Raw genomic sequence first — 15,391 nt, forward strand, 5'->3', positions numbered from 1 at the left:
TTGTCGTTTATTTAATAATTTACAAAAAAAAATAGTTTTTAATCACGCCTATCGTTCAGTAGAAAATATGTTTTGAAAATATACATACGTTTATGTCTGAAAATTTAGCAGGTGACTTATTGTAATTTCCAAGGATATAGGATATAGGGATATGATAACAGTTATCATATCCCCAGCCCAGGGCTGAAGAATTATTTATGTAACCGCCCAATACCTTTTTTAAATGTTGTTCATATAAATAGTTAATATACATATTATAAATTACAATCATAATACTACTGGATGAAAATCAAACAAGGTAAATTAATACCTGCTATGTTATATTTTATGAATGAATGATGTTTATTCACTTTTTACGAGTATAATACGAGTAGTAGTGGCATCATCTGAATCATCGCCGACAGGTAATACAATCATAAATCTTTAAGCTGTGGTTTGGAATTTCTATAGGGTGTGTAAACTTTTTTATCAATATTTGTCATTTTTATTTTGTCCAAAAAATACTTGAAAAAGAAATGAAAATAATTCTAAAATAAATAACAATATCGTAACTAACACTGAAATATCTTGACAATATCATAAAAAGTATATTTCCATAAATCAAGTTATTATAGTAACTGATTCTAACATATCCGGTATAATTTAAATTATGTATAGAAAGAGTAATATAAAAAAGGATTTATTAAATATCATTTACCATTATAAAAACTTGTTTTTGCATGGTTTACTCGGATTATTTTATGGTATATGGTATATTCATTATAAATGCTATATAATATCTGAAAGTTCTATGAAAAAATAAGTTTCCAACAGCACGGTATTTTAATTTTAAATTATTTTTTGTATATGGTGGAAAAATGGTTAGATACTTTTATTTCGATGACAGATATTAAATAAAATTAAATAACTTTTGGTGCTAAAGATTATTCTAAAATTATAAAATATAGTTGTATATACAAGTACAAAAAATACAAAATGTGCGTTGCTACAAAAAACACAATTTATGATAAAGCAAAAACTAAGAATAGAAAAATTAACAATACAATAATTTCAGTCTATATACGAACAAATAATCGGAGTATTTTGGACCGAGAACTAAATACAGCGAACCAATGGGCACCTACCCTAGCATCCTACATGCATAAATCTACTCTATCGAAAGATTCATAAAACTTATCTTAGATAGGAAATATAGAATTATTATTTTGGAAATAAGAATTATCCATCTTATTTGATGAGAAGCTTAACAAATTAGGTAAAGAAAACAAGCCCTCCTACTCTGGATGCCACCTCACCAAGGGATAGCAGGTAACGAGAAAGAAAATGATCCAGCTAGAAAAGGAATGAATACTCCACTAAGAGTGGCTGCAACGACGCCCCGTAATCCTTACTTGTTTTTATATATCAAAACCAGCTGTTATGTTTTAACAGCAGGATTACGGGACGTCGTTGCAGCCACCCCTCTAACTGGACCAGAACCGTTCAACTTTCCAAATTGAAGCTAACTAAAAGCAGAACTCAAGAACTTGGAAGACTCCATCCGTAACCTGGAATGGAAATCCTGCAACGGTCTAGGACTCAAAGAAGTTTCTAAGGATTTACGACCAAGAAAAATCAATGATTTTTCTTGATTTAAGTAAGAACCATCTTTGGATTGTCACGGGTTTTTTATTAGGACACTGTCTCCTCAATGAACACCTCAGTAGATTGAAGCTGTAAAACAAGAGCGAATGCAGATTCTGTGGGGAAAATGTGAAAACACCAGAACACCTCATCACTGAGTCTACCGAGACGACAACCATTCGTGCCATAAACTTTGGTACAGCAACTGATATTGGAGATGTAGAACTACCCTTTGTAAAACCGTCTCAGATACTGGATTTTGTCAAAGCCTGAGACTACTGTATGATGAGTTATAACTCAAGAAAGGGGCACATAATAGATCTTTAAGGTCGCTGTGATTACCCCCCTTCCACTTCATTCTTCATTCTACAAACAAATGAAATATTAAACTACACTTTTTAAACTATAGACAAAAGAGAGACAGGAGTTAAAAAATATAAGTACAAAATATTAAAATTATTAAAAAATAATTAAAAAATGGAAACGATGCAACAAAAATAAAAATATATATAACATAAAAATTAAGTGTTTTGATGTATTAGTGGTGAATTAGTGTTATATTGTTGCATTAGAAGTTAGTCATAAGAACAGTCATCCGCTAAACTCTCAATACATAATACTACATGACTATATTACAACCCCTAAACTTATAGTTCCTTTGTAGACCAAATTCTTTCAAAACCTATAAATAAAAAATGCAGGTCCGCATTTAAAAAAATTAAATCGGCCTCTGTATTTCACAAATCATCGGCTAATTTGAGAGCCTAAAAATACTATCAGATAGCCCTAATAAAGTGGCTATGAGAATGTGCAATTAGTTTTTTGATTTTCTAAAAAGTAACAACAGGAAAAAGTAAAATTGATTTTCAAAAATCCATTTTTTTGCAAAAAAAACTCAGAAGAAAATGTTTTTGATGGCATCTTGGTGAACATCACAAAGCGCAAATTTGCCTGAATTTAACCATGTTCGTATCTATTACGGTTACCGAGATACCAATGCTCATACCCCGAATTTGTGGCACTCTGTATAATATAATAATATAAACAAAATGATCCAGCAATCAATCAGAATTTGATAAATCATGAAAAGTAGCTATTTATAAGATGCAATCTACCATCTTTCATTGTCACTGTCACTGAAATATCAATGAACATAAATTTATAATTTCTCTTTTATTTTCGTCTATGTTACGTTAGTATTCCAATTTTAATTATTTCTTTTATTTTTATAGTGCTCTTCTTTATGATAACTATCTAAAACCAAACGTATTCATAAAAAATAAGTCGAAAAATCCTTGACATTTAACTTAAAGTGTATCAATTTCCAGTATATCAGATAAAGAAAACAACATTAAAACAAGAACAATTGTACCGTACTAGCCGCATGATAAAAATGTCAACCAGTTGTATTGCCTGATTAATTTATTTATTGAGAGGATATAAAACTCATATCCGTATTCATGCATGTATAAGATTAATGGTGATATTAAATAATGGTAATCATTCTGAACAGCAATTAAAACGATTCCTTTAATACCTCTTTTTATCAAAGCGATTAAGAGATTGTTTTCATCGATTTTCAAACCACTGAAAGCTTTGGTAAAGCTTTGTTCTTAAAATGTCTATCAAGAAGCAAAAGCTATTTAAAATAAAGTTTAACCAACTTTGATATTGGAAATTCGATGAAAATATCTTTAACATAAAGTTTTAATTGTTCCTTATTCGTTTAAAAATATGTTTAGAAATAGATAAGTACTTTAAACAGAAAGGTTTGGTTTGGTTTGGTTTGGAATTGAAAACCCTATCTTTTTAGGGTTCCGTATCCAAAGGGTAAAAACTGGAACCCTATCACTAAGACTTCGCTGTCTGTCCGTCAGTCTGTCACAAAGGTCTATCTTATGAACCGTTATAGCTAGACAGTTGAAATGTTTACAGATAATGTATCTATGTTGCCGTTATAAGAACAAATACTAAAAACAGAATTAAATAAATGTTTATAAATAAAAAAGTACCGTCACTAAACATTATCTTTTATGTAAGAATTTTACATAGAATCTTTCAAGTCCTCGGTGGCCGTGTGGTTAAAGCGTTAAGACTTTACGCTGCTATGACGTTGGAGCAGTAGTAAGGCAGGTTCGAATCCTAGTCAAGACGACTTTTTTTCAATTTTTACATATTTATTATTGATTAATACAATTTTTAGTAATGTGTTTCTTCATTTTTTTTTAATTACTTATATGCGCATTCAAAATTTCAGCTAAATCGGAAAAAAATATTTATAATAACATAGTGTCTAATGTTGTATAGATTATGAATGATACGGAACCCTTCGTGCGCGTGTCCGACTCGCACTTGACTAGTGTTGCACAAGAGTCTTGAAAAAGTCTTGCAAGACCAAGACTCTTGCAAGAAATTCAAGATTTCTTGAAAGTTAGAAATGATACATTTTTTAAGTGATAATTAGGTCTTTGCGCATGTTATGCCTGTTTTATACAACATATACATAGTAATCACAATCATAGTCATAATCATAAAAGTTAAACTATCCACTTCTTTTAAACCTGTTGACATCTACCATGAACTTAGCCCTTTAATTATGTTACAGATTTTCTACCGACTCGTCCCGTGGCATCGTCTGTCGACGAGTGGGCCGAGGTTGCCATATTACAACCATAAAGCTCTTGCCACGAGTAATGAACAAATTAGCACAACCAACATAGGTACGGCAGTGAACGTAATCGCGTTGGCGGTGTGTGCTAGAATGATCGCTCATGTTATGTTACCCTGATCGTGATTGTGATCGCGGCCGTGATCGCACCACTGTGCGTGTAGCTTAAATTCCATTTTTCGACTGACTCATCTACTTCAAAAATTCTGTTTAGGTGCAGCTTCAAATGAAGCGGTCTAAAACTTTGGCATTAAGTTAACTAAAGATAACAGTTAATTTTGACATTTGATATGTTGACAGACGCCTACTATGTTTCTATAAGCAAAATATAAAAGACAACCCTCGTAATAAAAGGAAGTTTGTTTATTAAGCAAACTAGGGAAATGGCAAGTGTATGCTGAAGTACTTAACATCTCGTGACTCTGGACTTGGCTCTACGCAATCAACTATCAACTCGTTAACTGCCTACCTGATCAACTCATCAACTAACTGGCCGCGCTGTCTTCAGCATACTTGTTTATATCAAACATTTTACAGTATATTTCCACCGCCGCGCGCCGATACCAGCGACGAACTTCGCCTTGAACTCTCATATTACGTCGACCTGATTTTAATTTTTAAATTAATAATGTTTATTATATAAGAACCATGTTACACATACTTGATACACAAATTTGCGTAACATGTTATACATGTTACGCGAACGATTCCCTTGTTTACATAAAAAAAAACTCAGAAACTCTTCGAAAACTATTTAATCATCACACAAAAATATAGAAATACCTAGACACGTAAAAGTTTTAATACATTTACCCCATCATTCATTGTATTTAAACGGCTTTGTTAGTATTGTTCATAATCGATTGTCATCATTAGCGGTTTTCACAAATTGCGTCAACGCGGAATTTTAAAGCTGAATTTGCTTTATTTTTTTGTTTTGTTTCACAATGCACATTCTAATTTGGCACACAATTCTGTAAATAATGATAATTAAACAGTTTGTTGAGCATATACATCGCATACTCTTTGTGTATCTCTGTATTTTCAACTCAGTTCGTCGATTTAACTAAACTACAATCATTTGCATGCATCGTATTTATTTCAGTTTACCTTATGTTTAAAACAAAGTGTTATAGTAAAGGGCTTGAAATGCTGTTCTTTTTGAATTAGTGGAGTGCCCAGAGACTTTTATCTCGGAATTCAACTGAATTGCGTTTTATAAATAAAATATTCATTTCTTTTTTCGTTGCTTTTAATTTATTATTTTAGTAATTTTAGTAAATTCTTAGTTATTTCCTTCTTAATTTTTGGATTTTTTTATTTTCTTTTTCTAAGTAAATTTATTGAAATAAATGAATCTAATGCATAAGCTATACTTATTCTGCTCATATTCTAATTACTGAAATTTTGATTGAAATCGAATTATACAGAGTGGTGCGTCATATACGACGCGGTTTTTGCAAAGAGAACAAAAGTTTGCATTGAAGTGAAATTTTGTGAGCTTATATAAGTCAAATTAAAGCATTTTCTAAAATTATATAAAGTTCTACAGGGTGTCCCCAAAAAAAGTTACACATCAAAGTTGTGTTTCTTATAATGTAACACCCTATATATTAATTGATTTTCGGATTCTAGTAAAAAAATAAAGACGAGTTTTATTAAAAAAGTAGGTATATGACTAAAATGTATAATTTTTGAAATATCTTCACCGGCACCAAAAATGGGCACCTACTTTGATGTATTTTAAAATTTAATATATTTTGTTCTAGTGGGCGAATTTGGTGATTTTTAAAGTAGTATGTAGCCAGTTTATTTGACTTTTTAGTATCTCTTTCTAAATTAAACGTGAAAGTCCCCATCTGTTAATTACGAGGGAAAACAAATTGTTGATATTTTGGTGAAAGTTTGAAACACCCTATGGTGGAATATGTTAAAACAGCAAGAAATTTAAAAATCATTTTATCATCTAGATACATCCTTTCTCGATAGTTTGCTTTTTGGTTTATCTCATTAGCTTTATTTTTGTTGGAAATATTCACTTTTGAAGAAGACACTAACATTTTTTCGTAATTTTTACATTAAGACCAGGCCTTTGATTTTGGTCCTAGTCAACAGATCTAGTAAGTTCTGGTCCCGAAACAGGCCTTCTTGACATAAGATTTGCTTCATTTAGTCTTCTTATAGTCCGTTAGTGAATATGTACGTTCCTGAGGTGCAATTCATTATAAATTTGAAAATCTGGCAAACGGCGCCGTTTTTTTACAACAAAATTTACAATAAGTCGATCGTCTTCATTAGAAGTTCTCGAACAAAGTTTCCTGGACGTCTAGATTGACGTCCTCATGGACGTGGTCATAATTCAAAAACTACTCAGTATACTCTATGGTATTAAGGTATTTTTGGAACCGGAATTTTATAGCAAATTCGCTGAACTAAACAAATTTAAAGCATTTTATTTAAAAAACTAAAACTTAAGTGTAAAATATATTTGACTCACCCTGTATATCTATAAAAATATTTTTGAAATATGAACTACCATTAAACACATATTTTGTAAAAGGTTTGGAGTGAATAGGAATCCTGATATGGAACACGGAGCGATCTTGTATTTGTGCATTTGTATATGCATATGAATGTGTGTTTATTTAAATACTAAAGTGAAAGCAACGAATTTAAATGGGTAAACTTTGTAATATATCTTATTAACAATACAATGCAAAAAGTTTTATAAAAATTCGTTCACAGTAAATGAATTCCGAGGTTTGCATCCCATAAGGACCAATAAATATTATTCTAGATAATATTAATATGAAATAAATAAAAATTTTACAGCTTTAGTGTATATTAATAAATAATATTTTCTTGCCTTTAGCTGTGTATTTTTTCTAATTTCGAAAAATCGAAAGTAGAGAAAAAAAATAAAAAGTAAAAAGAAAATTGTTTTGCTTGTCGTAAAGGGGGGACCAACCCCCACTCTCACCAAAAACTAATTGCCAGATTCTCGGGTGCCACAGTATTTTTGTGCCAAATTTGGTTAAAATCGGTTTAGCGGTTTTTGAGTTATCGTGTTACAGATGGATAGACGGACAGACGGACAGACAAACAGACAGACATCATGAAAATATTTTGTATTTAGGCCATTTCTGACCCAAATAACTCATTTTGAGTTAAATTAAAAAAACTTTTTTTTGCCGATCTTAATAGCCTACCATACCTATTGGTATGGTCGGCTAATAAGATCATAAAGTAATGATTGTTGAAGAAAAAATTGAAAATTTTTGGTGGCAAGTTCTTTTTTTTCTTAAAAATTAACCAAGGCATGTCTTGACATGAGTCAAAAAAGAAAATGCTCAGGAAATATGGTTTTGGCCGAAAAATAATGTTTTCTGTATAATAAGCCAAATACTAAAGTTTATAATAAACTGAGTTTACGAATTAAAGTTGAAATATTTATTTACAGTGTTTGCTAAAAAAATCAAGGAAATAGGACTAAAAATAAAATAAAAATATAGAATTTAAAAAAAACTAGACCAAAAAAATCAGAGAGAGCATCTGAATATATTTACCTAAAATTAAATTTTATTTGTTAGCCTACAAATTATTTTAGGTTAATATGAATTTCACACAGTTTTTTCACATCGGTATTTATTATTACAATATTTTTAATCTACTGATTTAAAGAAAATGTATAATTATACGCCACTGCAGTAAGAATCCAACTAAATCGTCAACGCACCCTATATAAAAATCGTGTTGTGAATCAGAGCAAAACAGAGACAACGCCTAGAATTTTACATAAATCATAAAAACAAGAATATCCTGATTATGCAGTTCCTTTTTATGTAATAAAATTTGCACCATAGCACCTCTTTATACTATATAGTTCTTCTAGTAGATATGTTCAATCCATATTAAAATTATGAATTATGACTATGCAGAAAAAAGGATTTTCAACATATTATGTCAGTGCAGAACATAAAAGGCATAAATATGTTTGACATGTCAACTTTTTAAGTGTCTATTGAGAACAGTTATCTCTTTTAATACTTTACTAAATAAGACAAACAATTATTAAAGACATTAACATATTGCCAAACGTTTGTGGATTAATAGGTGGCAAGGATAAATTTAGATCCTATTATCATAACGAATTATGTTTCTCTTAAGGCAATATCCTGTTCAATATTCAAATTAAGATTATTGTTTTAGATAATGACAGATTAAAAATACTGACATCTGTTTTAGAACTATTTCTTTTATTGTGATGTTTTTAATATGTTTTTATCTTTTATAAAAATGATTTTTATTGTGTTTTATAATATTTCTTAATATAATTTTGGCATTTTTTAGAATTTATTATTTATAATATATTTAATAATATTATATATTTTATATATTACTAAAAATTTGATACAGTATTTTTTTCTTTAATTTTAGAGGTTTTTTTGGTTAAAAAATAGATTTTTACAGTCTTTGTTGAATGATTCGACTCATTTTTTATTCTCGTAGTTAAATCATTTATGTTTTAAACGGATAAAAAATGGTATTCATTTAGTAGTACGAAAACGCACGTTTTGATGTAAATTTTTCTGTAAAATTGTCACTGCGTTTGAACAATTGTAGCTATCTTAACAAACTCATTTTTTTCGGATACATTATCTCTGTACTGTAAGATTTTTGTTTTTAAATTATAGTTTAATTATAGAAATTATACAGGATGGTCTGAACTGTATTCCGGAAACTTCAGCAGGATATTCTGCAGATAAAGATAAGTAAAAAAAATCGTATAAATTTATTTTCTTAAATGTTTAGCTTTGGAGATACAGGGTGTGGAAGTTTCATTTTTATTTCGATTTTTTCCAAATAATTTCTGATGTAACTTCAATATTTGGATGAAAATTGGTGTTTGGGAGTTTTTTGACATAAGAAATTTGATTTTGATGTCAATATGACTCCAACTTGTAGAGGGCACCACTTACACATATATATATATATATATATATATATATATATATATATATATATATATATATATATATATATATATATATATATATATATATATATATATATATATATATATATATATATATATATATATATATATATACATATTTTAACCGGTTTGGAGAGTAATAACTTTTAGTCCGTACCTGAATAAAACTACTGTTCAAAAAACTACTGTACCAAAAGTTGAACAGAAACTGTTTCATCATCGTTTTTTCAATGAAAAATTTATGATTAATTTAAAAAATAAAGTATATATGTATGTATATAGTGATAATCCCAAATGTATCATTACAGTGAAATAACTATCTACTCAACAAGTTTATTTTTTGTCAATAATGACATGTATTTACTATTTCTATTCTAAATATTTGTCAAAAAACTCCCAGACACCAATTTTCATCCAAATTCTGACGTTACTTCAGAGATTATTTAGAAAAAATCGGAATAAAAATGAAATTTCTACACCCTGTATTTCCGAAACTAATCATTTTAGGACATACATTTATACGAAGTTTCTTACTTATTTATTTATCTTATTATAATATCACCCTGTATATTAAAAGTACCTAATTGTTATTATATAGGATTTAGCTTAATGTTAAGGATGTTTTGTAAGGTTCTCTGTAAGTTCAAAGTTAATAGTCATAGAGCTATTTTTATTATTGATTGTAGTCAAATTTTATGTCTAGGAATAATACGGTACAGGATTATTCACATATTATTTAAAAATATTAAAAGTAATAAGGAAGGATGATATCTTCAAAAAGAATAAGCAATCCGTTGATCAGAATATTTTAAGTTTAATTTATTTACAAAAAGTCCTACACAATATTAACTAAACTAGTGCTTCAGTTCGGGCACGTAAGCACCCTCCAATCCGGATCCGGCAGGGGTCAAACCGTATGGAGAAGGAGCCAATTCAATAGCACGCAATTCTGGCTTGTAAGAACCGTCGTCGTACAATTTCTCGCTGATGTCTTGAACGTAGGCACCTTCCAATCCAGAACCGGCTGGAGTCAGGCCGTATGGAGATGGGGCCAGGGGAATGGCGCGCAATTCAGGTTTGTAGGAGCCGTCTTCGTAGAGTTTTTCGCTGATGTCTGGAACGTAGGCACCCTCCAGTCCAGATCCGGCTGGGGTGAGACCGTATGGGGATGGAGCTAGGGGGATGGCACGGAGTTCGGGCTTGTACGAACCGTCATCGTAGAGCCTTTCGGTGTTGTCCTGGATGTATTGACCTTCGACTCCCTTGAGGGCTGGAAGGGCAATTGGGGCAGCGTAACTGACGGTGAGTGGGACAAGACCAGCGCTGGCGAGGGCGATGGCGCCCAAGACAACTAAACCCTGGAAAAAAATAAAAATTAAAGTGCAAAATTCATTAGAAATCGTGTTAAGGATGCAGTATTTTCGTTCTGTATTTATTTTTTTTTATATTATTTGTCAATTTTTTATACGAATATAATTAAATAGGTTAAAGAAATAAGGAGGTGTTGTTTTTTAAAAAAAATATGTAGTTTATTTTTATTATAGTTATTTTCTTATTTAGGATGAACAAAAATAGCTATATTTTTTATTATCCAAGTTTGGTTGACACACATGTTCGCCATGCAAAATTATAATATTTTATGCCATATTACTTGACCAGTTTGAGATGAAAATAAACAGGAGTCAAAACAAGATGAAAGTCAAACAAGATGAAAATATACAGCATAAGTGCAAACATTTTTAGAGGTAATATATTTCGACTCTAGAAATACCTCTATGAAGCTTTTTTGCGATTTTTTGAAAATTTTTTGAGAAATTCTTTGGGAAATTTTTATAAGAACATAGGTACTAATTTACAAAGCTGAAAACTTCTAAAAGATCCAGTAGTTCTCAAAATTTAAGCTACCATTTTTTTTAATTTTTAAAGTAAAACCTAACTCGGTTATTTTGGACTTATTTGAAAAACGGCAAAGAGAAAATATGTTATCCTATCGAGATCTACCAGCCCTGCAATCATTTGCATATATTTAAGACTCACCCTGTATATTGACAATGACATGCATAAGATATGATAATGATATTTCTCATTAACTGCTTCATGTAAAAAACAGTGTACTTGAAAATTAGTAAAGGGATGAAAAATATAGTAAAATATTTAGGTACTAACAGTTGTATAACAGTGTACTCAAATAATAATTTTATCTAAAAGCTTTACTGGACATCAAATTTCAAACATTTTGATGTACCTAAATGCTCTAAAAAAAGTGGTGTAATATTGCCTCACCCTTTCTAATATAATTAGGAAACGAAAATATATGAAAAACTGTACTTTTTTTTAAATCTTAGTTTAGATACATCCTGTATAATAAAAAAATGTTTAAAAATTTCTTGATTTATCTTATGTTGTTTACTCTAAGACTAAGAATATGAATTGATTGGCATTAAAAATAATTATAACACAATATGTACATATATCACGTGCTTTATAACAATTCGATCAATATACAAAAACATAAAAAACTAGGTTACTACCACGTGGTTGAAGCAACTAAATTATAGGTACAAAGTGAAAGGATATTTTTTATGAACGACTTTTTATTTCAATTTATTAAAATTATCTGGAAAAAATAATAAAAATAAAAATAATTTTACTATAATATGTTACGCATCAAACTAATCGAGGACATTATTAAAATTAAGTATAAAAATTACACAATTATTTTTCTCTCCCTATATAAAAAATAATCTAAAAAACTGAATTCGTTACGCAGTCCGTACTGGAGAAAAATGGGCGTGGCAAGGTTACCGGGTTTAAAATTTCTTTGTTTATTAATATAAATCACGATATTGGTAACAAAGGCTGAAGAATTGTAAAGTTTAAGTGTATTAATCTCTTTGGTATTTCAGGAAATCTCCTTATTTATTGAAATTAAATAATTAAATATTGACAAAAAATATGAAATAATTTTCTTTAATGTCTTATTGTTTTAAAATATGCAAATTGCAATAAAACATTTTTGTAACATTTATAAATACATAATTGAGAGAAATTGGGATAAATTTCTATGCATATAAAATTTTTAAAAATCAAGATTATCGATTTATGACAAAAAAGAATTGTTTGTATATTGATGAACGATACTCATCATTATAAAATAGCAATCAATCATTGTGTTACTATTACAAAATTAACGATGAATATACAGGGTTCGGCAATAGTGCGTCCGGCATCTGTAGCTCCTATAATAAAAAAACTTTTGAATTTTGTTTAAGTGTAAATCTAAAGTATGTAGTAGGATGTATTTCAAGAAAATATTTTAGCTTCTATAGGGTGGCTCAAAAGTGAGAGTGGATCGGAATGATTTTTTTTTAAATGAAACACCCTGTACATTATTGCATTTTTGGCTTTCTTCCAGATCATTTTACATAATCTTAAGATATGAATATATGTAATTCGATAGTTTCAGATAAATAAAAAATATATATTTTTCAATCTTCATTAAGAAAAATATTACAAATATAAGAAGTAAAATGAAAAATAATATGAAAAAAAAACAAATAAATGGAACACCCTGCATATTATTTTTTTATTAGATAGAGAATTAAAAAATGAGCATTTTTGTATTTAAAGTATTTCAAAATTTTTAATGGTTTTGCAGATTTTGAGGTTTTGCAGTATTATTTCATATGGCTCTCCACGGTAAAATACGAGAGAAAAATCATTGGGTAGCTTTGATAAAAATGTACTATACCATATGGAATATAAAACCGCGAATATCTGCTAAACCGTTAAAAATTTTGAAATACTCTAAACGCAAAAAATGTTTATTTTTTAATTCTCCATCTATTAGAAAAATAATATACAAGGAGTTCCATTTAAAAAAAACGAAAATAAATTATTTTATATTTTAGAAAGTTTGGCGTAGAATTTTGAAACGATTACCATTATTTATAGCAAAGTAAATACAGACCATCTAAAGTAAATACCTAATATAGTTTTGATTTCAAGAAAGTTCTTGTATTTTTAATAATATTTTTAATAAAGGCTGGAAAATAGATATTTTTATTTATTTATTAATACCTCTGAAACTATCGAAATATATTTACTCATATCTTAGGATTATGTAAAGTAATCTGAAAAGAAGCCAAAAATGCAATAATATACAGAGTGTTTGTTTCATTTAAAAAAAATTCCAATCGACTCACTTTTTTGAGCCCCCTATAGAAGTTAAATTTTTTCCTGAAATCAATTCTAGAACATCAAGTTTTTTATTCTAGGAGCTACAGATGCCCGACGCACTATTGCCGGACCCTGTATATGACATACTACAAAAAAACTATAGAAAACCTAATAAAGGTAAAAAAATTGGTTTTTAACTTCGCGACATGTCAAAAAATAATCCAATATTGTTATTAAAAAAAATGACATGTTATTAAAAAAATAGTCCAATATTAAATAAAATTATTAAATAAAATAATATCAAAAAAAATAAAAGCACCATTAATCTAATAATTATTAAAAATACTAGATATTAAAAAAATTCTAAACACCCAGTCCGATAAATAAAATTGTTTAAGCTAATTAATATGTAAATAATGTATATAATATGTAACATTGTTTTATAAAATAATACAAAGTACTTCTAATAAAGTTTTAATTAACAGAAATTAAATTCTATGTTTAAAAAATTAAACGATTTACCCTGTAACTGAATGATCTATTGAAGCAATATGACGCAGCAACACGCATAGAATAATTTAAAAAAAATAGAAGAAGGCGGGGCAAATTCTTTTCACAATATAAACCACCGAAAAACCATGACACTGAGCTCGAAAGGACCACGATTTTATGTTGTTAAACAAAATCCGGTTAATAAGTATCGCGAAAAACAAAAATCAGTCGAAACAAAAGAACCGAATGGTTTAAATTCAAGCGTAGGAATAGGTGGACACACTTACACTGACGAATGCGTTCATTTTGTCCAACCTTGTTGCTGTTCCGTACAAACCCGAACAAGTGATACCAAATGTGTTCCTTTTTCCAATTTATATACGATTTTAGCAGCCTTGTGTATGTGTGTTGTCCACGCCCAAAATTTTTCAGCGCAAATTAAAAATTGTCTTTTTGCATAATCCTCGAACTATTTTTGATTCCTTGGATTTTGTGACTTCATTCTTAATGTCGTCTAATTGTGGTGATTTAACTTGAAGTATGGTTTTCGTTTGCCTATTTTGTTACAGTTCAGTTAAGGGTTAAATGTTATTTTACATATTTTTATACTGGTCAAAAATGTATTACGATCCGTCAAATTAATTATTATTAATAACTATATTACTACACAATAAACAACAGTAGTAAGTAAAAATAACATAAATTCTTGAAAAATCAATAATATAATCATAATTACTCTCATATAGGTATTCACATAAAAAAGCACGGCATCCCAGTGTCGCCTCCTTTTTATGAATTTGACATAATCATTTTTTTTTCATTCATCATTTCAATATTTAATTCAACAAAAATAAAAATTTCTAGAGAAAAATCTATTTTTAAAAAGTTGATTTTTAAAACTCTGGAATTTGTTTAAACTACATTTTCTAAAAATCACAATGTCGCTGAAGGCATTTACAATTAACGTCAAAGGTTACTTAATTATGTTATGGCTAATTGCTAGCATATACAGGGTGTCCCAGGCTTAGCGTGCATTAGAAGTTCCTAGAGAACTACTATATCTAAATCGGATATTTTTGCACGTTATTGTTCTACAAAGAGATCTATCGATTAAAAATATTTTCAATATGGCAGCATTTCCGGAAATACTGGAAGTTGACAGCAACTTTCTTATTTTAAATGGGTGACCCAATTTTTTATCACATACTTAAATTCTCTGAATACATTTGAAAATTTGATATAATTGACGTGAAACACTCTATACCTAACACTAACCGTTTTTGATAAAAAATTAAACATTTTAAATATTTGGATGAAAAAAACTGTCTGTGAAAAAAATTTGTATAGCCCAAAAGTTAAATTTAGTGATTACCACAGCCACTGTGTCATAAAAAGGAAACATGTGGCTATATATTTCAAAAATTAAATTGTTC

The 15,391-nt window shown here is 29.1% G+C and overlaps 2 protein-coding genes across 2 annotated transcripts in view; one reads left to right on the forward strand and one right to left on the reverse strand.

The window, feature by feature from the left end:
- LOC115890300 (ADAMTS-like protein 3) overlaps positions 1 to 15,391 on the forward strand; it is a 1,070,176-nt gene that overhangs the window by 867,692 nt on the left and 187,093 nt on the right. The gene's annotated exons all lie outside the window — the stretch shown is intronic.
- On the reverse strand, positions 10,082 to 14,322 carry LOC115890310. Its single transcript, XM_030910487.1, has 2 exons — positions 14,246 to 14,322; positions 10,082 to 10,645 (listed from the first exon to the last, which is right to left on the reverse strand). Exons 1-2 carry the CDS (start codon positions 14,261 to 14,263, stop codon positions 10,142 to 10,144), a joined length of 522 nt encoding a protein of 173 aa, XP_030766347.1. The 5' UTR covers positions 14,264 to 14,322; the 3' UTR covers positions 10,082 to 10,141.

The sequence above is a fragment of the Sitophilus oryzae genome, unplaced genomic scaffold, assembly GCF_002938485.1.
Source record: "Sitophilus oryzae breed Bouriz unplaced genomic scaffold, Soryzae_2.0 scaffold_860_pilon_pilon, whole genome shotgun sequence".
In the NCBI taxonomy this organism is placed as follows: Eukaryota; Metazoa; Arthropoda; class Insecta; order Coleoptera; family Curculionidae; genus Sitophilus; species Sitophilus oryzae.